The 22,059-nt window shown below is 40.0% G+C and overlaps 2 protein-coding genes across 2 annotated transcripts in view; both read left to right on the forward strand.

The window, feature by feature from the left end:
* The window catches only part of colec12 (collectin sub-family member 12), a 75,149-nt gene extending 71,355 nt beyond the window's left edge, over positions 1-3,794 (forward strand). Inside the window, 1 exon segment of the mRNA XM_036596976.1 lies at positions 115-3,794. Coding sequence (XP_036452869.1) covers positions 115-319 — 205 coding nt within the window. The 3' untranslated portion in view covers positions 320-3,794.
* Positions 3,795-6,002: 2,208 nt separating this feature from the next.
* si:dkey-32m20.1 (transmembrane protein 236) lies at positions 6,003-12,781 on the forward strand. Its single transcript, XM_036596562.1, has 4 exons — positions 6,003-6,390; positions 8,500-8,572; positions 9,144-9,267; positions 11,861-12,781. Exons 1-4 carry the CDS (start codon positions 6,137-6,139, stop codon positions 12,469-12,471), a joined length of 1,062 nt encoding a protein of 353 aa, XP_036452455.1. The 5' UTR covers positions 6,003-6,136; the 3' UTR covers positions 12,472-12,781.
* The last annotated feature ends 9,278 nt before the right edge of the window (positions 12,782-22,059 follow it).

A 22,059-nucleotide genomic window follows, 5' to 3' on the forward strand; every position in this document is an offset into this window, starting at 1 on the left:
TTCACTTTAAAAAACTAGGTTTGGTCATTATCATCCAAGCAATTTTAATGTAATTAGAATGTAATTGTTGTCTGTGTAATTTAAACATTTAATGTGTATGTTTGTCTCTTCCAGTGATGTTCATATGTACATGGGCCAACCTCCAGTGTACAGCGCTGCTCCAGGCATGCCACCTGCAGATGTGCAGGCTTACCAGAGTGCAGCCAGCGGGCCGGCAGGCATGGCCCAAACACCCAGCTACAGTGCCCCCATCACTCAGAGCCTAACCAACCCCACAGACACCCAACAGACCCCTTACCCGGAAAAAGCCCTGTTATAGGACCCATAGAGACTGCTCTCCTATCTCCTCTCTCATTCACACACTATGAGGCCGTTCATGCAAGCTGACACTAAAACAATATGACTAAAGGTCACAGGTACAGACTGACCAACGTTCAGTTATTCTATACGTTTCTTTAAAAAAAATCTCTTTTCTTTCTCAATAACGCATCCAGACACAAACACTAAATCTGACCATTTGTGAAAAGATGCCAAGTTTTGACTACTGACTTATGTTGTGCAATTTGAAAAAAAAAAAAAAATCTTTCTCTCGCTCAGAATAATATTCTGTCGAATGAAGCAGAAAAGTCTTAAAGGTTTCTCAACCTAATCTTTATCTGTCACATCTGTATCACATGGTTGATCATGGCAGACAATAATTTCAGCACATTTCCATATACATAGGAAACACAAAACTTTTCACTCAAAACGGATGAAGTAGAGATGTCTGAGTACCACTGTTTTGTTTCTGATATTGATATTTAAACCTCAAGATTTTTTAATTGAAGTACTTTGTGATGAGCATCTAAAAGTAGTCTGTCATCCTCAAACTAATCAAACACTACTCGGCTACAGGAAGAAATACTAAGCTAACAATGTAACGTTTCAGGGTAGGTTTGTTGCCAGATTGGATCAGATTCAGCCATTTTTTTTCTCTCTGATATCTCCTCTCATTTTCTGCTCTTATCGATACCCATTACCAGTATTCCATGTCTAAAGAGGAGCCAATAGGCAATTGCTTCAGACAGCGGGCGTCCTGTATTTTAGTAAGCCTGGTCACATGTGTTAGTTATTGTCCATGAAAATCAACCTTATGTTGCAGCTGATAGAGATTGTGTTGAAAAATGCTGTTCCTTTAAGCCAGTGGTCACCGGTCCTGCTTCTAAACATCTACCAACCTGTACTGTCTTGTTCCATCCATAATGAGACACGTGTTCCAGCTAGTGATCTTTACAGATTCTTGTTTTGTGTGAAATCACAGGCTTGTCTCGCAAACCAGATATCTGGCTGTCATTGCTTAATGTTACTGACCACTGCTCGCTATGACAGACGCCATTTGACTGACATGCAAAATAACTAACCGAAAAAACGACTGTTGCTTGCCTGTACATGTCACATAAAATCGAGTTTCAGAACGGGGCTGCATTCAAAACAAACCAGCTGCAAAAAAATGGCAAAATCTTGAGTATATCTTGCTTAAAAGCTGTTAAATGCTTCAAAGAAAACGCTTGAATAACTTGCTCCAAAGGGCTCAGTTATTTCGTATCAGCTGCTTTCGTTCATGTGTTTTCTTTTGGACACCTGAATCCTGAAGCACAGAAGTCCCAATCAGAATTGACAAAATCCTGACAGTTATATTCAGCTTACTATACACATCTGATGCTCAGATTACGTGTGGGTGGAGTATCTGAGGCTGAGACTAGCACTTGCTTAATAAGGGGCATATATGGTATATATGGGTTGGAACTAAACTGTAGAAAGTAGATGTACAGGAGAAAGGCCAGTGACCGCTACTCTAAGCTATTTGACCCGTCTGGTGACGTCTTAATTCTCACTAAAGACTAGAACCTTGTTTGAAGAAAGCTGGAAAGCACTCATGAAGAGAGCATGCACATGTTGTACATACTTTTTCCCTTACTGGTAAGGAAGTCTCAGTAGTCGCAGGCGTTTGTTGCTGCGGGGGTCTGTAGGGGGAGCGTTTCATTTCCCTGTTCTCATCATTGCCGAGCTTAACCATGTATGTATGAGAGTCTGCATGTATGGGTGCGTATGGCCTTCATGTGAGTTCTTTTTCTCAGACAGCATGGTAACCATTCTGCCTCTCCCCCTGGACCGTGTAGCACAGAACCCCCATGGTCCCTGACAGAATGGTGCAGTCCATACAATGGATCCTCTCCCCGCAGTTCTGGCAGGGTGGTACAGCCCATCTTCCCAGTGTCTTGAAGCATTTCTTTATGACAGTGTTAAATCGATACCATCTTATTTAGTAGTGTTTTTATTTATTTTGATTGTCGTTTTAAATGCACTGTACTTTAAAACGAGAAAAAAGGAAGATATTCTGCCTAAACGTAGATGTGTATTTATGAGAACTCACCTATGTTGTTAGCGCAGCTGCTGCTTCTGTTAAAAGGGCACATGGAAAAGGCAGGTAGTAAATATTACTCGATGATGTTATGCACTTTTGATTTACCCTTTTGACTCACTCTCTTAAATTTCAGCTCACCTTAACTCTCAAAACGTTTCAACTGTAGAAGAACTAAAGTGGCTAAACTGCACTTAACTGTAAACATTTAGGCACTAACGGCCAGTTTCTTGGATATGGGTTAAGCCTAGTCTTGGGACTAAATGGTGAATCACCATTGGAAATTATTTTTAGTCTAGTATTAGCCGTGATCTGGGTCTGGGAAACCAGCCTCAACAGTTTTAAGATGCATTCCAAGCGCACCTGAAAACTGGCCACATGGCATTTGGTTTTTCTTTGAATTTATTTTAATTGCGATGCCTTCAGAGTTGTGAGAAAGACTGTACATGCTAAATTTCACTGAATTTTGTCATCTTGGGTGAAGGCTGAGACCGAAGTTAACGTCTTATGAGCTCATCTGGAACTGTTGTTGTGAACAAAGCTAGCTTCTGCTCTAAAGATCACAGCGTCCCAGTCTTGGTCTTGGCCACTGTAATGTTTTCCCTGCTCCCAACAAACTTGATCCAGCTACACAGAGCCCAGTTTCCCCAAAGCATCTTAGAGCATTTTATAGCCGCACTTTGATTTGTTGTTAAAAGTGAAAGAAATGGCATTCTTGAGTCGAGGGGAAACAAAACATGCTAAAATATGGTGTCTGTCAACATCATAATGAGGAATATATGATGACAGTAGTAGCTAAATCACTTATGTTGTTGGAAGACATTCACCAGTTTTGACTGAGTTCTCTTTGAATACTCTTTGAACACCCTCACAGTCATCACATCCATCTGAAGCACATCCAACGGTCCAGAATGTTCTGCACGTTTCTCTGAATCTTCAAATTTAACAATGTTGGAGCTTTAACTGGTAGAGAGAGTGTTCAGTATGATGCTCGCTCTGTCATTTAAGATTTATCTTTGTGCTAAGATGCTTTTTGGAAAACCAGCCCAGCTCAAAGAGAAAAGCAGAGAAAGTGCTACAGTGTGCAAGGCAGGAGGTACTGTAGGACCAGGCCTGGGAAGCTGTGGTGTAGATAGAGCGTGTCATTTGGGAATCGATTGAGAAGCCGTTGATCCTGGGACCATGAGCCAGTTCTAAAGTGATCCTCCGTATTTTTTTTACACACAGAGGCGTGATCCTGATGTAAACTTTACTTACAGGGAGAAATGACTGTTTTTATGTTTAAAGGTTCTCAGTGTATCAGTTCCGTTAAATGTACCCAGTTGTTTATGTACTATTTTAATCATCTGAATTATTAGTATTCACAATAAAACTAGGCCAAATGTACAGTGTACATTGTGTTGTGTTTTGGGGTTATTAATAGTAAATGAAAATGAGCAAAATAAAGTAAAAATAAATAGTAACAAAATGAATATATTTATTTATTATTAATACTAATTCAGTTCTACAAGTCTACTATTGCGGTGGCAAATGGGGTACGGATGCTGATATGTAATACAAATGTGAAAAAGTATTTTATATTGAAAATCAGTAAATTTGAACACCACTGACAAAATGACCAAAATCTAAGCTTTTCTAAAATTTAGTCTGCTTCCACTGTATGTTACCTTTTTCACTTCTGCTGTAAGTTACATTTTTACAGTGATTTTCATACTTCATATTATTTTTAGGAGCAGCACTAAATTTTTCTGTTTACCATCTTGCCAAACACATAACCTCAGTGACAGTGACCGGTATAGCGATGACCTCATAGATAGAAGATAATGCATGTTAATTACAATACTAATTATTTGAAATGAATATAAAATGCAATATTTTGACAAACTTCATATACATTAAAGCTGCGTCTGCTACATGTAGTCACAGTCACATTGTGTGTAGAAATACACAGATACTGCATTAATTTAATCCATTTGTTATTGACTGATTTTTGATGATTTATCAGTAACACCAACTGACACCATGTTTTTGCAATATGTGAAGCTGTCAGTATTTTAGACAAATTCTTTAGAAATATAGGAAATTTCACTAACTTTGGACTTCAGTTAGACTTTATTCCTAGAAGATATGAAGTGATTTAAAAAAGAACTTTTTTTAATGACATTTTAATGTTTCTGTAACACCACTGACCAAATTACTCAAATCTGAGCTTTTCTAAAATACACTCCTCAGCCACATCACTTTATTTCAGTTTTCAGGTCACTAAATGACTCATGAGTAACACCACTGACACAATGCTTTTGCGATATATATAGCAGTCAGTATACACCTTTATCAGGTATTTAAGAAATATAACGAGGTTTCACTAACTGTATCTCAGACTTTCTTTCTTTGAGATATACGTGTAAATAATAATTTAAAAAGCTGTTTGTTTTTTATGATATTATATATTTCTGTAACACCACTGTTTACTCAAATTACTCAAATCTCAGCTTTTTGAAAATATACTCTACAGCAACTTTCAAAAGCACATTGCATGTAGATTAATGTTTCATCAGCGACACCACTGACAATCCTTTTGTGACACATGAAGCTGTTAGTATTTTAGATATACAAACAAGTAGTTAAAAAAACTTGCTTTTTTGTGACATTTCATGTTTCTGTAACAACATTTCTTTGAAAAAATGTATGTTCACATACTTACTATAATTTGAACACGGGACAGACCATTCTGATTCATTTTTATGATTTAAATGAAAATCAAAATTATTGTTTCACATATACAATAGATAATACAATCTGTGCAGTAGTGTGGAATGCTGATTTTCATGCTGAACATGACTTAAAATAACTTTAAAAAGACGAATTATCAGGCGTTTTGTTAGTTTGTTTAAGAACAGAACAAAAAATACATGGATTTTAACTTTCTGTGGTTTGTGTTTATTTTGAGCTAGTTTTCAATGTTGCGGGACACCGACTGCCACCGCAATGACAGTATGACCCAGTTTTATAGTAAAGTGGTGCGTGAGGTCTTAGGCTCATTCACTGGTCCATTAAATGGTTGGTACAGGACGCATCCTGGAGTGCACTTTCCTCAGGCTTGGACTGCTGAAACTAAACTGTAACTAAAATGTCTAAAAATATCATTTTTTTTTCCAATACAATCCAAAAAAATCTAGAAAGTAACTAAAACTGAAAGCAAAGCAGAAAAAAAAACAAAAAATAGTAGTAGTAGTAGTAGTAGTAGTAGTAGTAGTTTGTTTCTGATTTGGCTTTTGTGCTTTTGCCTTTTTTTGTCATAATGTCCACAAGATGGCAGCAGATGCAAGTATTTTGCTTTTAATTTCACAGCATTTCTGTTTATTTTTAATGCACTTATTTTTTCATTGCAGTATATTTTTCATATTTGCTTGTTACCAAATTTTCACTTTGCTATTTCCCTTGCCCACTGGTTTCAACTTTGTCTTAGAAACAGCTGTTTGGCCTTGTGTCCAGTGTTTCAAGACATTTCAGTTTAGAGCGGACTCTTGGTGACCCCCATAAAAAGAAGCGTGACTGCTTCATCACTTTGGCAGTAAAAAAAGAGTAAGACTCTGAGTGCAGTGTAAGCAGCGCTGGTGTCCAGAGTCCAGAGCGGCAGTCAAGTGTGTGAGCGGGAGATGGGAGCGGTTGCACCTGACCTGAGGATCACACGGACAGTTAACTTGTAGGGGATTCGACACAAACGCAGTCAAGATGCCCTCTATGAAGACAGTAAAGCTGGTTGTGTACGAGGTGCTGCAGTTCGCCTGTCTGTGTGTGCCCGTCTTTGTGGTTCTGGAGCGTTTTGCCTCCCTCATGCGGTTCGTGAGATCCAATGACACCACAGCCTACTGGCTGGTGGTGGCAGTGTCCATAGCGTATGTGACCACTGTGACCCTGTTTGTGTGGGTGCCAGTCAAGTTCTTCATCCTGAAGTCTAGAGGCTTCTTCACGGAAATTACGAACTGGTGAGTTCACATGACCCTCTTTGACCACTAATGGTAACAATCTATGCAATAGAAAGCAAACTGATTGACTGATTCATGATTTACCCTGGTCTTCAATGGTCAGGGCCACCACAGAGCAGGTATTGTTTGGTTGGTGGATCATTCTCAGCACTGCAGTGACCCTGACGTGGTGGTGGCGTGTTAGTGTGTGTTGCGCTGGTACAAGTGGATCAGACACAGCAGTGCTGCTGGAGTTTTTAAATACTGTGTCCACAAATTAACAATTAGTTGCCCATCTAAATCACACATACTGCAGTATAATCCAGATTGATAACACAGGAAAGGCTAATTTAAGTTACCTGGCTAATGTTTATGTCAGGGGTGAGGCACTCTGGTCCTGAAGGGCCAGATTCCTGCACAGTTTGGTGACTTTCCTGCTCTAGAGCACCTGATTCAACTCATTAGCTAATTAACAGGTTTGGTTTGTGTGCTGGACTCCAGCCCTGGTTTAGACCAAGACAGGGCTAAGGTAAAGCTAATGGGTATGCGGTTGAACCAACATAATACACACAGAGCCCCGGCCGCTACAATCCTTAAGTATTTTCCACCCCTAATCTACTGATCAGTAGAAAAGTCACTGGTGATGTCTTCCATGGCTTCTACAGAATGAAACAGCACTGCATTTAATACACAGTATTGTGTGAAAATCTTGGAAGAGCCCAGAAAATTTGACAGCACGTGTGTTTTTGCTTGTAAAAACACTACATAACTTTGGAATGAATAAAGTGTTAAAAAGTAACTACAATTTCTTGTTTACTGTAAACATATTGATGTCTTGTGAGCTTTTTAGAAGAGCACAGGTTCAGTTCCTCTTCTTCTCAGTGCAGCTCCAGCCATCGCATGAATTAGGTCAGTTCCCCCAGCAGCCCACCTGATTTAACTTAATGAATTATAGCTTAATGAAGTATTGATTAGCTGAACGAGGTATTGGATTGCAAATGAAATGCTTGTTGTTTATAATGGTGGTGATAGGAACTCGACATTCAAAGCATTTAATGCCTCTAACAGAGAAAGTGTGATACATTAAAGCCTGAATATATATATATATATATATATATATATATATATATATATATATATATATATTTTGTCGGAAGAAAACCTTGTATCTCCAATCTCCAAAAAAAACACTTTTAATGTAAGTCAATGGAACAAGACATTTTACCAAGTCGTTTTGGGCCATTTCTTATGGTCCATTCATCATGAAATTTCCACACAATATAAAGGGCAATAGGCATCTACAAATTATGTCAAAAACTGAAAAATGACAAAAATGGAGAGGTTTTCTTATGACAGCAGTGATATATATATATATGTATATGTATGTGTGTGAGTGTGTGTGTATTAGGACACACCTTCTTAATCACTGAATTCAGGTGTTTTATTCAGTCCAATTGCCACAGTTGAATAAAATCAAGGACCTAGCCATGCAGTCTGCCTTTACACACATTTGTGAGAGAATGGGTCGTTCTAAAGAGCTCAATGAATTCAAGTGTGGTACTGTAATAGGATGCCATCGTTGCAACAAGTGGTATTATTGAGAAGTGAAAGCGTTTAGGAACCACAACAACTGAGCCACGAAGGCCCTTTTCTGTTCCAGCATGCCTGTGCCCAAAGCAAGGTCCATAAAGGGATGGCTGGTTGAGTCTGGTGTGGAAGAGCTCTGACCTCAACCCCATCAAACACCTTTGGGATGAATTACATCAGAGATTGTGAGCCAGACCCTCTTGTCCAACATCAGTGTCTGACCTCAAATGCTCTTCTGGATGAATGGGCAAAAATTCCCACAGACACTTTTCAAAATCTTGTAGAAACCTTTCCAGAAGAGAGGAAGCTGTTATAGTGGCAAAGGGGGGAGCAACTCCATAAAAATGCCTGTGGATTTAAAATGAGTTGTCTCCTGTAGGTGTAATGTGTAGGTATATATGTGTGTGTGTGTGTATATAAACCACTTAATTGAAATTGCCCTATTATTGGCACATCAGTGTTCCTGATGAGTTTACACTGTATCACAGATTATGAAATAAGCCTTTATTTGATATATTAACATTAAACTCTGTGCTCTCTCAGGAGACCTGTGACACTCACCTATGTGCTTCTCACTACGCTACCGTGTTTTGCTATTCTTCTGGCCAGCTCGAAGGTAAAGAAATATTCAGACAGTGTTTTTAACTGACCATCTCACTAATCAACACTTCATGATTGTTAGCTTCCAAATGACTCAGACAAGAATGTACATATTGTTAAAGGTGTGCAATGTATGTTTAAAAGCCTTTCTTACTTCATACTGACATAGGTAGATGAGCACATGTGACTCTGAGCTTGTGCTGAAGACACTTAGTAACCCATACAAAAACAACAGATTTACCATTAACTCAGTTAGCTGTGGAATGCCAATGGTTTTCTGTTACAGCCAGCGAAAGACTTTGATTATGGCTGTTTAAGATCACATGATTATGTGAATCACACACAGAACTTGGCACAATCCCTTCTTTGATGTAACTTCATACATTTTTTTAATGAATTTTCAACATTTGTGCTCCTGAGCTCTCAGTATAAAAGATCTCATATCAGTGGAACGTCTTTTCTCAGTGCTTTGTGGTTCTGGCCTAAATCTTGCACACTCTGGCGCTGGTTGCACTAAAAGGTTTTTAGTGTTCATCCTCACTCTGCATTCTCTCCTGAGTCCTCCAGTCCTGTTTGTGTCTGGGCAGGTTCAGGTGGACACAAGGATTTTCTATGACGTCTTCACTGAGCTGCCTGTCTCACTGGTACTGTTCGCTCTCATCTGTGTGGACATCGTGGAGAGGATTCGCCCATATCACCTCAAAGGACAAGGTAATCACAGGCACTACATTTCTGACCAGGTATTGATCAAACTCAAATGAATTAAGTAGTTTTTTTTTTCCATTGGTGATACTGGTAGGGGTGTAACGATTCGCCAAATCCATGGTTTGGTCCAGACCTCAATTTTTGAGCCATGGTTCGGTTCATATCGTTTTTTGGGGGGGTGGGTGAGGGATGAATAAGAAAACATGGTGCAAAAATTTCTGGGTTTTTATTAAATTTTCAAGACGGGCCCTCGAAGTGCGCAACTGTCTAAGTGCTGGAGCTCATCAAGAGCCCGCGAGTTGAACCTCTGGTGATGTCACAGCCTTCTGTGTCTGGGAGTCCATGACAGCACAGTTGGTCTCGCTCTCTCTGGGTGGGTACAATGGCCCCCCTTCTCCCCCATCACTTAGCCCCATGCTAGTCGATGTTAGCTGATGTAACAGAACTCCTCCAAGTGTGTTCAGTTGTCCAATGACATTGCGTTAGCGGCAGCTCAAAAGATGTGGTGGCACTTGACAGGTCTTGGAGGAAGCCTGTGCTAGCCTTCGCCCTCCTAGCACTGGTGGTATCGTGTGATTGGGGGAGTCCTAACTAATGAGTGGAAAAAAAAAAAAACTATTTGGAACACTAAAGAGAAGAAAACTGATGTGCTTGTATATGTGAAGCATTGCCTGCTGCCTGCAGTTTTGTAAAACATTTATGACAAAGTGTGTGTTTTGTCTATGACATGATTACCATCCCTAAATTCCACTGGATAACCAAAATGTTCCCACACTGACTTGAATGTGCCCGGAGGGTCTGAGATCTCAGGCTTATTATCTATTGTGAGCTGATCAAACTAGCTAAACCTTTACCACAGGCGTGATCATGCAATCACGATTGGACCAAGATGATAACATGACACGTGCAGTTGGAAGATGATAAAATAGGTGCAATGTATAATATTTTAAAAATTTACAGCTCACCCTGACTTTAAATAGAATAATAATTTCAGGCTGCCCCAGCAGCAGTGGCAGTGAATTGGGTTTGGGGGGGTATCACGGTGATGTCTTCTGTAACAGCAACATGAGACTCTGGACATTTCAGTCACGGTTTCAGTCTCAGTTTCAGAATCATTACACCCCTATTAAGTAAATCGTCTGAAAATATGCATTATATTTTAGAGGGGATTAGATGCACAATATTCTGCTTTTTTACTTTTTTCTTGTATTTTATTTTTCCCTGAAATCCACTGATGTGTGCGTTTATCTCCAAAAACATTCATAATTATTTTTTGCATAACCATTTTCAACCTCTTCTTTAGTCTCTTAGCTTTTTCTGTTATTGCGCAAAACTAATATGCAGTCCATGCTGACTGACGGACCCCTTCTCAGTCCAGGCTGAAATGTGTAGAACCAACAGTTAAATTCTGACATCCCTTCTTTAAATTCTGACAGCCCTTCTTTCAGACATCTCAATAATTTAGAACAATGATTCTCAAACAAGTTCTCAGGGACCCCTAGATTGGCCAGAATTTTGCTCCAAACTAGCCTGCAACACATCAAAATACAGCAAGAATGTGGACCTTCTGGGGGTCCTTGAGGACCATTTTGAGAACCACTGCTTTAGAAGGCTCCAATGATGCATTAAAGGGCACAGCGTTTAATCATTTCCTTCACATCTTCCACTCCAGTGATGCCTGGCCCACGCTACAGGGCTTTCTAAATGTTGAAAATGTTACTTCACACATAATGACAGATTCCACTGGTTTGTTTTTTGCCTTTAGATGTTATTCAATCATCAAAGCCCTTCACACTACAAAATGTGCCCAGACCAAACACCACACACTTTCAGATTATGCTCACAAAACAGCAGCCTTTGTAGTTCTGTCTCTCAGAATGTGAGATCTTGCAGAATATCTCATGCAAATGTGACTTTCGACCAAAACCAACACTGCAGACAACAGCAAGGAACAGATTACTGTGGTAGCTATGTGTGAATTTAGCTGTGTGATGTTGAGTCATAAATATTGAACAAATCGAGCCAGTCATGACTGGACTGTTAGTAATCTGGAAAGATAATCATTCAAGACTTGAATTGTCACAAGGCATTAATCGCCCTCAGAATTGGGCCGATGATCCTGTAGTGTGGGCCAGACATAACTCTACTATAGACTACTGTCTGCAGTAACACTGCAGTGACAGTATCACTTCTGTGAGAATTGGTAGTCAGGCTATTATAGGATGACTGGATGGTTATATGTAAAGATATTCATAGTTGTGGGATCGCAACCATTACAAGCTATTTTTAAAGCTAATGTCTATATATGGACAAATGTAGACTGTAAGCACTAGGAAGTCAGCTGTATTTTTTAGAACTTTAGTATTGTTTTAATTACATACATACATATTACAAACCTTTATTTGAAAAAGGCTAAGAAATTGTGGTTGTCGCTGATATGAGTCCTTTCAGGTAAAAGTAAATTAGACCAAGAGATTTCTTATATAAATATCACGCTCTTAAAATTTGTCTAAATTTATACATGCATAGTGTTATGACACTATAATCCAGTTTTGAATGAGGGTTTATAAATTCCTGTTGTATGTTCTCTCATGGGCAGCTGATGGTTTGGAGTCGGACTTTGACTTGCCCGTGCCTGTGCTGACTCATCTGGAGCAGGTGTCCTCTGTGTCCGCGCAACTTCAGCAGGCTAACGGAGGCGAGAATGGCTCTGCACTAGGTCCGGAGGTCAGGAGCGGGTCAGTGTCAGGACGCTGGGGGGGTGTGGATGGATACAGCGCGTCCCGCTCTTCAAGCACGGCCTATCTGTACTCCCGCTCTCACTCGGGCTCTCATCGGATCTTCTGGGCCAGAGACCCTCGGCATGAGCTCTTTCTGGACACCTGCATGTTCTGGTTGGACACGGTGGAGATGGTCAGGGTGACTGGGATCAGGGAAGTCTTCTACTCAGGCTGGATCTTCCCTATTTATATCCTGGCCTTTATCTCCACACTGCGTGTGGTGGTAACTCCTAACAGTCCACTGCTGGCTTCTGTGGGAGTCCTGTCTCAGGACCTGCCCTTCCTGGTTGTACGGATCTGCCTGATAGGGGTCTTTGGTTTCGTGACCCCGCTGCTGTATGTGATGAAGAATCTGCTCGTCTGCCTGACGTTTGTGTACTTCTTGCTCTTGACCAAGCTGAAGGTGTTCAGCAGAAGGAGCATGTTCTGAGGCCCTGGAGAGGCTTGATTGACCATTTACCAACATCTCTCTATGTCTTAGCATTAAACAGACTGTTTTGGTATCGTACCTAAATGATATACAGTTGTGTGCAAAAGTTTGGGCACCCCTGGTACATGATTTTGTTGATTGCAAAGTGAAAATAAGTTAAACATCCTCTACAGATAACATATTGTGCACATTTAAACGCACAATTACTGTTTATTGGCTGAATTTAACATACTAGAATAAAATACCACAAAATGTGACCTGTGCGAAAGTTATAGCACATTTTTATTTGTTTTCTATTTTTCCCATATAATAAAAAATGGAAATTGTGCTCTAAAATGTACAGAAAAATGCTGCATCATCAAAAAACCCACAAGCATCTCCATTTTTGTCCATTTTTATTTTTTTTTTACGTCATTTGAACTTGACAGCTGTGTTTTACATTGTATGAAAATTTTAATGGTGATTGGAGTGCTCACATCACTTGAAATAAAACCTCTTTACATTAACTTACACTTTAACTTACATTTAAAAGTTAAAGGTTGAAAATGTTGCCTTCTATCAAGTTACTATATATATATATATATATATATATATATATATATATATATATACACTGAACAGGCATAACATTATGACCACCACCTTGTTTCTACTCTCACTTTATCAGCTCCACTTACTATATAGGTACAAATTACAGACTGTAGTCCATCTGTTTCTCTGCATACTTTGTTAGCCCCCTTTTACCCTGTTCTTCAGTGGTCAGGACCCCCATGGACCCTCACAGAGCAGGTATTATTTGGGTGGTGGATCATTCTCAGCACTGCAGTGACACTGACGTGGTGGTGGTGTGTTAGTGTGTGTTGTTCTGGTACAAGTGGATCAGACACTGTGTCCACTCACTGTCCACTCTGTTAGACACTCCTACCTTGTCAGTCCACCTCGTAAAGTCAGAGACGATAGCTCATCTGCTGCCGCACAGTTTGTGTTGGTCATCCTCTAGTCCTTCATCAGTGGTCACAGGATGCTGCCCACAGGACACTGTTGGCTGGATAAAAGAACAGGGTAAAAGGGGGGCTAACAAAGTATGCAGAGAAACAGATGGACTACAGTCTGTAATTGTAGAACTACAAAGTGCACCTATATAGTAAGTGGAGCTGATAAAATGGACAATGAGTGTAGAAACAAGGAGGTGGTCATAATGTCATGCCTGATCGATGTATATATAGTATAGTATATATATATATTATATATATATATATATATATATATATATATATATATATAGTATTTTGGAGAAATATGGTTTTCTTTAGACAGTGACAATATTTATGTTTTTCCCTCTAGAGGAAGTGTTAACTTTTTTCAGAACATCAACAAAACAAATAATTTCATGAGAGATGTTCAAAGTGTTGTGTATGACTCTGCATTGTGTGTGTTTCGAATATCTGGATGCTTTAGATAACATGTGTCCAATCTTGTCTGCAAAGAGCCAGTGTGGCTGCATGTTTTCGTTGTGAACTAGCAGTTGTACGCCTGATTTCACACAAATGTCAGGTGGTACTTCTTGTTCTTGCCCAAGCTGAAGGTATGCATGTTTTGGCATACAGAAGGAGCATGTTCTGAGGCCCTGGAGAGACTTGATTAAAGGTTACTTTTTATCAAGGATAGCCTGATATGGACTATAGCAATGGAATGGACTATACCAAATGCAAGCATTGAACTTCTTTTATTTCATGTAAGAAGAAGGCAAGCAAGTCCACAGATATTACATGTTTTATGCCTCTCTGTGTAAATGAATGATCCTAGTGTTGGCAGATAATGTCAGAATTAAAATCAACCATTGTTTGCAACAAGTATTCACGAGTGAAAGTTTGGGTGCCCTTGGTCAAGGGGATCACAGAATTACAGCAAATGAATACACATCCACTACACAGCACACTTCGGCACATTTGAATGTATAATTACTGTAAGTTTAACATATTAACATGAGCAAAAGTTATGGCACAGCTCAGGGGATTTAACTCCAATCCTAATCTTACACACCTGATCCAGGGAATGAAGGCCTTCAGGGGGATCTGAATATTGGAGCCAGGTGTGGATCTGAACCTTCCATGGTGGTAGATCTCCAGGACCAGGCTTGGGCACCCCTGCTGTAGAGGATGTAACTTGGCAAAACATGCCATTTGACCAAGGGTGTTCAAACTTTTTCATACAAATAAAACACACACCCCCAAAAAATATAATGAACAGTAGAAGTGAGAAGTTGGAATTAGCTGTTCAGTTACTATATGGATTTTTAGGAACATTGTTCATCAGTTGTGTCTAGCTGCTTTTCAGTAATATAATAATGTTTTTCTTTGTAAATACAGGATCCTGAAAACACATTATGCAGTTCTGAATATGTATAAAATCACAAGCTTCTATGTTGTAAATACAGTACACTTTCTTTACGGACGGTCCCGAGGTTTGTTTTTCTGGTGGTGGTGTTGCTAGCGCCAAGAAAGGCCACACAGTTTAAGTGTATAAGCAGTTATAAGTAATATATAAGGAATTATAATGAATATTCCTATAAAACTGTGTAGAAGGTACTACACGCTGAGCTCATGAATTATGAGGACATTATCAGTTTTCTGTATAAAGTGTTGATCTAATGAGGATAAATGTAAAGGTGGCTGTTAAGAATGGACTTTAAGTTTTAACTGGTGCAAGCAGAACATGCCTTTAGTCATCTCATATTCCCATAGCAGCTTTTCAGCAATGGCACAGACCTTTCACAAGATTTACCATGAAGACTGCCTACCTGGGGTGCAGGTGGGTAATTGAACAGGGTCCCGGGGTGCAGGGGGTCCAGCAGTGATCAGGTCCCCAGAATCTTTATTCAGCCCCTTCTGCAGTCATCTGAGAAAATGATCCGCAAAGCTGTTTATCTGGGTATCAAGTCTCAATTTTTCCAAAAACACTAACCTGAGAATAAAAACAAATAAACAATCCATGTGCATGTGCTTGTTTAACCATTTTCAAAGCTCTCCTTGAGGAACTCCAGTATTTATTCACCATCCAGGACCTAGTTTTTCAAATCAGTTCCTAAATCTATTCAAAACAGATGCTGCTGATGGTCAAATCCATGTGATGGCTGGAGTGCAGAGAAAAATCATCTTACTGTGCTTCACTGTATTCATTTTCATTTGTATTCGTTCTAATATTATATAGCAATCCCAAATGGCAGTCTCAGATTGATTTTTAACATTAGATGCTAGCAGGTAGAGTGGCAAGCCTTGACAGCATCAACTCTTTGAGATATTGAAGCATTGCCATTTTTTAGTAATTGAAAGTAATTGTTATATAGGAGGCATTTAGTGCTTTGCACTCAGGATCTGAGTTATGACACTGCTGCTTTTGTATCATAAAAATAATGTTTTAATCTGTTTTGTGTATTTTTGACTATTGAGTTCTGCAAGTCACAGAATTTCAATCATTGTTTTACTCATCTTCTTGGTGTCTGTAATAAAGCATCGATTTAAAGCATATAAACTATTCAGCCAGGTTAAACAGCACACAGATGATGGGGTTAGCTGTACAGTGTCACTAAACTAAGCTTCCCCAAATACACAATGGGAGTCTACATCCTCCCATAAAAATTCAAAAGTTACTTTTTGGAGCTTTTTTTCACAGATTTGTTATAAATGTATTATAGATGTCAGAAAATAGACTCTGTTCTTGCAGTCTACCATATTGTATTGCAGATTCGATACTGTAGTATTATGTGTTCCTATAGCAGAGGGAGCTACAGAGGTTGAACTGACCACAATAAAGATGTTATCTCGACAGTTGAAAGAAGTGTTAAAACTCAACAAGATTAAAGATATTTTATATTACAAAGCAAAACATTGGATTTTTTGATGAAAAATACAGCTTTAGGGTGTAATTACTCTATAATGGAACAGGAGAACCATTCCAAATTGTGCTAGTATGTCTAACGCAATTTTCTTTATAGCATACATTGTAACTCAGCACTTTGAATATTACACCCATCATATTTTACATCTATATGTGGTTTGGAACATTTGTAGTATTGTGTTTAAAAACCCAGCTACCCTGCTGAGCTCGAGGCACTTGTAATCTTGGCGACTGGCTGTAAGATGTACAGACGGATGTTTGTTCCTGATCCTCAGTGTTCTGCCAGACACACACACTCTGTCTTCCTCTCAGTGATTGATTTATCAGGGCATGTGAGACAGAGAAATTAAAAGAGCTGCTGATAATGTATTACTACACACACACACACACACACACACACACACATATATATATGTATATATGTATATATATATATATATATATATATATATATATATATATATATATATATGTGTGTGTGTGTCTATCTATATAAGAGATCTTGCTGGCTCATCTGTTGATGCACATTGTGTGTCAGTCATTCTCTAGTCCCTCATCAGTGGTCACAGAGCCCCTATTCCTGGACATTTTTTCTGACCCACTCTCAACCTAGCTGTAACACTGACTACAGCAACACCACTGTTACACTCACACAACCATAAAACTACCATATCAATGTCACTGCTGGGTTGAGAATGATCTACCTTCTAGATAATATCAAAGAAACAGTCCAGAAACTGACCAATGATGAATGGAGTACAGGGTGATGCACTGTGCACAGGTATATTATCTATTGTTATGAGATCAATATTGAAAAAGCATTAAAAAGGTCATTCGTAAGGCCATTAGCACATAAAGGAGATTGCAAGGTCTTTTTCCCTCTATTCCACTGGCGTTGGATGTTATTTTATTTATTTTTTTTTTTTTCAGTAGCTTACTTGCTTCATCTGATTTACCTCACAAAATATCTGGAAAGAATTAGTACAGCTGACAATAGAGTAGCAATACAGTGGAATAGATCAGACATTATTGCCATACAAACCCATCTAATTCGCTTTCAAAAACATCAAAAATTCGTGATAGTCATCAGCATCAGTGGCTGTGTCTAGTTTAAAGAACAGGGACAGTGACGTCTTTCAAATGATGTTTACTGTGATCGGCTGTTTCTTTCTGAATAAGTTACTGAAAAAGACTACTGGCTTTGGTAACACTTTCCATTAGGGATTGCAAATTAATTGATAATTACATACTACTGGACCTACCAGAAAGCATAGTGCCAACAGTAAAGATTGGTGGAGGAGGGATAATGGTCTGGGGCTGTTTTTCAGGGTTTGGGCTCAGCCAATTGTTCCAATTCTGTAGTTTGACGAGTTTGGTGTGGAGGAACTCCAGTGGCCTGCACAGAATCGTGACCTCAACCCCACTAAATACCTTTGGGATGAACTGGAATGTCAATTGCTAGCCTGGTCTTCTCATATTACATCAGTGCCTGACCTCACAATTTTTGACTGAATAGGCACAATATTCACATAGAAAGCCCTCCCAGAAGAGAGGGGGCTGTTATAGCTGCAAAATAGAGGGGTGTGCAATCCATATTAATGCCCATGGTTTTGGAATAGGATGTCCAACAAGCTCAAGTGTGAGATTTAAGTGCCCATATACTTTATAATAGTGTACATTTCCCAAGAAGTAATAAGTAAATTAATTCCATTACATTTTGAGAGAAGCAATTAGCGACTTACTTTGAGATTGCTTTTTTGGAGTAACTGCCTCAGCACTTCACATCTAAGTAGATCACAATACATTCCATTATGAGAACTGGAGCATGTCTGTATGTAACTGGTTCAGCAGACATGATGGAACACTGGGAGAGTTTGTCTGACCAGTCAAATCCCCAGACCTCAGTCAAGGCTAGAAGACATTATTCAGTATATACAGTAATAATAACATATATAAGTATTATAAACTAGATACTAAAAGGTATTTTTAGGTGTTTTATTCACTATTTAAAAATTAAAGGTCAGCTCAAGTCAAAATGATATAGTAACTGATTACATGGCTTTTCTTGAGTTAACTCAACTTGAGGACACCAGAGTTCACCCAACTCAAACTTCTTAGATGAGTCAAAAGTTCTCTTAATTTTTTAATTCTGCATCTCAGTTAGGTAAATAAAATGAACTTGTTTTTATACTGCACTTCCCCACTAGCCAGGAATCTTTCCATTACACAATCCTGCTAGACATTTTTCATCTTGGGTACTCACTTATGGATGGCTCAAACTTAGAACCTCCTGTTGGGGTGATGGTTAAGTCCACTGTACCATTCTGGAACACATGAAGATTTTGTGTCTACAAATGTTTAATACACTGGAGGAAATATTTGTTGTTTTAACTTTAAAGCATGGCATAGTCTCAGGTGGTGCAACTGTTTAATAATTCATCTTTACATCAGGAGATTGCGAATTTGAATCCCAGCAATACCATAGCTGTCCATATCTGGAAGGCCAAGAGAAAAATATGCCAGATGGGACTGTGTGATAGAAGGAGTGCCAGCTAGTGGAGAACAATTGAGTAAAAAAAGCAAGTTCAGTTTTGTTTACCTAACTAAGATGCAGACCCACAGTAACTGGGAGAATTTTTGATTCAACTAAGAAGTTTAAGTTGTGTGAACTCTGGTGTCCTTAAGTTGAGTCAACCCAAGAAAAGCCATGTAATCAGTTACTAGATCATTTTAAGTTGAGCAGACTTCTCATTTACAGTGTTAAATAATTCAAGTTTTTTGTGTACATCAGTAAATTTAAAGGAATTTCGTGTTAAGCATCATGGTGAAGGACTGCAGGTGAGGCTGGAGAAATCAGAAGGTGAAATCCAGTACAAATACAGTTTCTCCTGTTTGCTGGTTGGTAGCCATGACCTCTGAGCCGCTGACCATCCCGTATCATCCCTTTCTCTTCTGTGTCATTTTCGTCTACTCATTGGCCAATGAAGCATGATCTGTGCCATGAGATGAAGTGTTAAAAGCCGCCTCTGAGTGGGGGCACAACCGCTCAAGTGTCTGGTGGGAAAGAGGCTTAATTCGAATTCATTCAGTTTAAACCTCCCAGTCAGCATATTGAACAGATGCAGCAAATGAAATTATACATGCTCTCGCCCTCCTCCTCAGTGAGAGACAACAGAGAGAGAGAGAGAGAGAGAGAGAGAGAGAGAGAGGACGGGGAGAAAGGACAGACATCCTGATACAGTACACAGATAAAGCGAATGAGCTGATAAACAGGAATGACAGAGGAAAGACAGAGTGAGAGAGAGACAGAGAGAGAGACTATAAAGCATTGGTGCTGGAGCCACATTTAAATTCAAGCAGTGTGAGTCCTGCGCTACCTGCTCTGCCACGTCGTATAGCAACAGACTGAGAACTACAGAGAAAAGTAGCTGCGGACACATAGTTACTCTCACCATGTGGAGTTAAGCTGATCAGAAAGAGAGAGAGAGAGAGAAAGAAAGAAAGAAAGGCATTGAAACAGAAGGAGGAGGGAGAAACTGAGAAAGTAGCAGAGAGCGAGAAGCAAACAAAGCAAGAGAAGAGAGAATGAAAGTGAGATAGAGATATATAGAGAGTGAGAGAGGGAGAGAGGAAAAGAATAAGAGAAAGGGACAGAGGCAGAGAGGAACACAGCAAGAGAGGGAGATAGTGGAGAGAGAAGAAACATGCAGAGAGAGAAGCATAGAGAGAGAGGCATATAGAGAAAAAAAAGAAAGAAAGGAAGAAAGAAAGGGAGAGGGAGAGAAATACAGGTAGATAGTAAAGAGAGAAAGAAAGGCATAGAGAGAGAGAAAGAATGGGAAAGAACCACAGAGAGAGATAGGGAAGGGGAGAGAGAGACAAAGAGGCATAGAAAGAGACATAGAGAGAGAAGCACAGAGAAAGAAAAAGAGGGAGGCATAGAGGGAGACAGGGATAGTAGAAACAGAAAGAAAGGGGGAAAGAGCAAGAGAGGGAGAGAGAGAGAGAGAGAGAGGGAGACAGTAGAGAGCGAGAGAAAAAGAGAGAGAGAGGGAGAGAGAGAGGGAGATAGTAGAGAGAGAGAGAGAGAGAGAGAGAGAGAGAGAGAGCGCAGTGTGTGGACCGAAGCTTCTGCCTGAGCGGACTGGAGACAGGGCTGAGACGTGGCTGTGCTCTGGGCTGTGATTGGCCGGGATGGGAGGGGAGCGGCTGACGCAGGGAAAAGTCCGACGGGAAAAATGACACTTACACCATCACGTATTAATCCTAAACTCTGAGCCAGGGTGTGCACGTGAGTGTATGTGAGGGGGGGGTGGTGGTAGGGGGTCGGGGAGGGGTGTATGTGTTTGAGTGTATAAATAAGTAAAGCAGCAGGCTCTGATCAGGAGATACACGCGACACACTCACACACACCTGAAGCTAGTGCCTGTGGAGTCCCCCAAGCTTTGAGGAGGAAAAAAAGCAGACTGAAGAGGACGTGAATGGTCAGTTTCTGAATGGAACTGTCTGCCTGTCGACATCCACTCACCTGCCAGCACAAAGCTGAAGATGCTGGAGGAGTCTCCACTCTCGTGGGTGAGATACAGGCATGAGTGCAGCACGTATGGACAGGGCAGACACCTGCTTTCCCTCGATGCTTGATGGACCTCCCTGCTGGACCCTCTGAGCTGAAGTGACCTGCGGCTTTCCTCGGCTGTCCCCTTCATCACGACCCTCTGGATGTGCTCTTGATGTATTGCTGTGGTCTGGGACACTGGCGGAGAGTACAGTCCACCTACGTAAGTAACCTGTCACTGGATCGCGTGAGCAGGAGGACGAAGGTGACCAGTAGAGTGGCGTCACTTTAGATCGAAATATTTGGGTCCAGCTTCGGTCATGGAGGATTGTCCAGCACAGTTTGGTGATTTACCTGCTTAACTAACAGCTATTGAAAAGTGATGCATTGAATTGGCTTGATTCAGATCAGTACATCATTGCCAGAAGTAAGTAAACCAAAAGACAAAACTGCACTGGTGTCATATTTTATTCATGTGGAATAAAATTACTTTTCAGTTTTTCAACACAGCAGTTGACAGGTTTTGTTGATCTGTTAGGGAAATCACCAAACTGTGCTGGACTGCAGGTCTCCACACCCCTAGACTTAAAACACCCTTGGTTCATAAATGGTTCATGGCTTGGTAATTGCGTACAATCTGATAAACTTTATCTGCAGGTTCTTTAAACTTTCAAACGGTTCTTCAGATTCACACATCTCATGAACAAAAATGCTCCTTTAACGAATCATCCATTGAAAGGCTGGGTAGGGTAGAACACTCTTTGGCATCCACAGGGCATTAACTGGACACACTTGATTTGGAGTGTCAACAAAAATGCACCCCTGATGCAGCAGAAGCACATCGACACTCCAAGAAAAAAGGTACAAAACCGTCACTGGGCCAGTACCCCGTCTTGTCACTGGGGGTGGTACCCTCAAGGGTACATCTCAGTACCTTTAGTCAGGGAACATAATTGTACCATAATCCACTGAAATTTTATTTTCTTAGTTGTATTAACTCCACACACCCGTCTCGTCTCCAGGCTTTTTATGTTATTGTTCTGTTTTAAAACATTAGTTTATGAAAAGCTACAAATATGTACTTTTCACCTGGAAAAACTTATATAAGGTACACAGTTAGACCTTAAAACCACTGT

The sequence above is a fragment of the Colossoma macropomum genome, unplaced genomic scaffold, assembly GCF_904425465.1.
Source record: "Colossoma macropomum unplaced genomic scaffold, Colossoma_macropomum, whole genome shotgun sequence".
NCBI classification, from domain to species: Eukaryota; Metazoa; Chordata; class Actinopteri; order Characiformes; family Serrasalmidae; genus Colossoma; species Colossoma macropomum.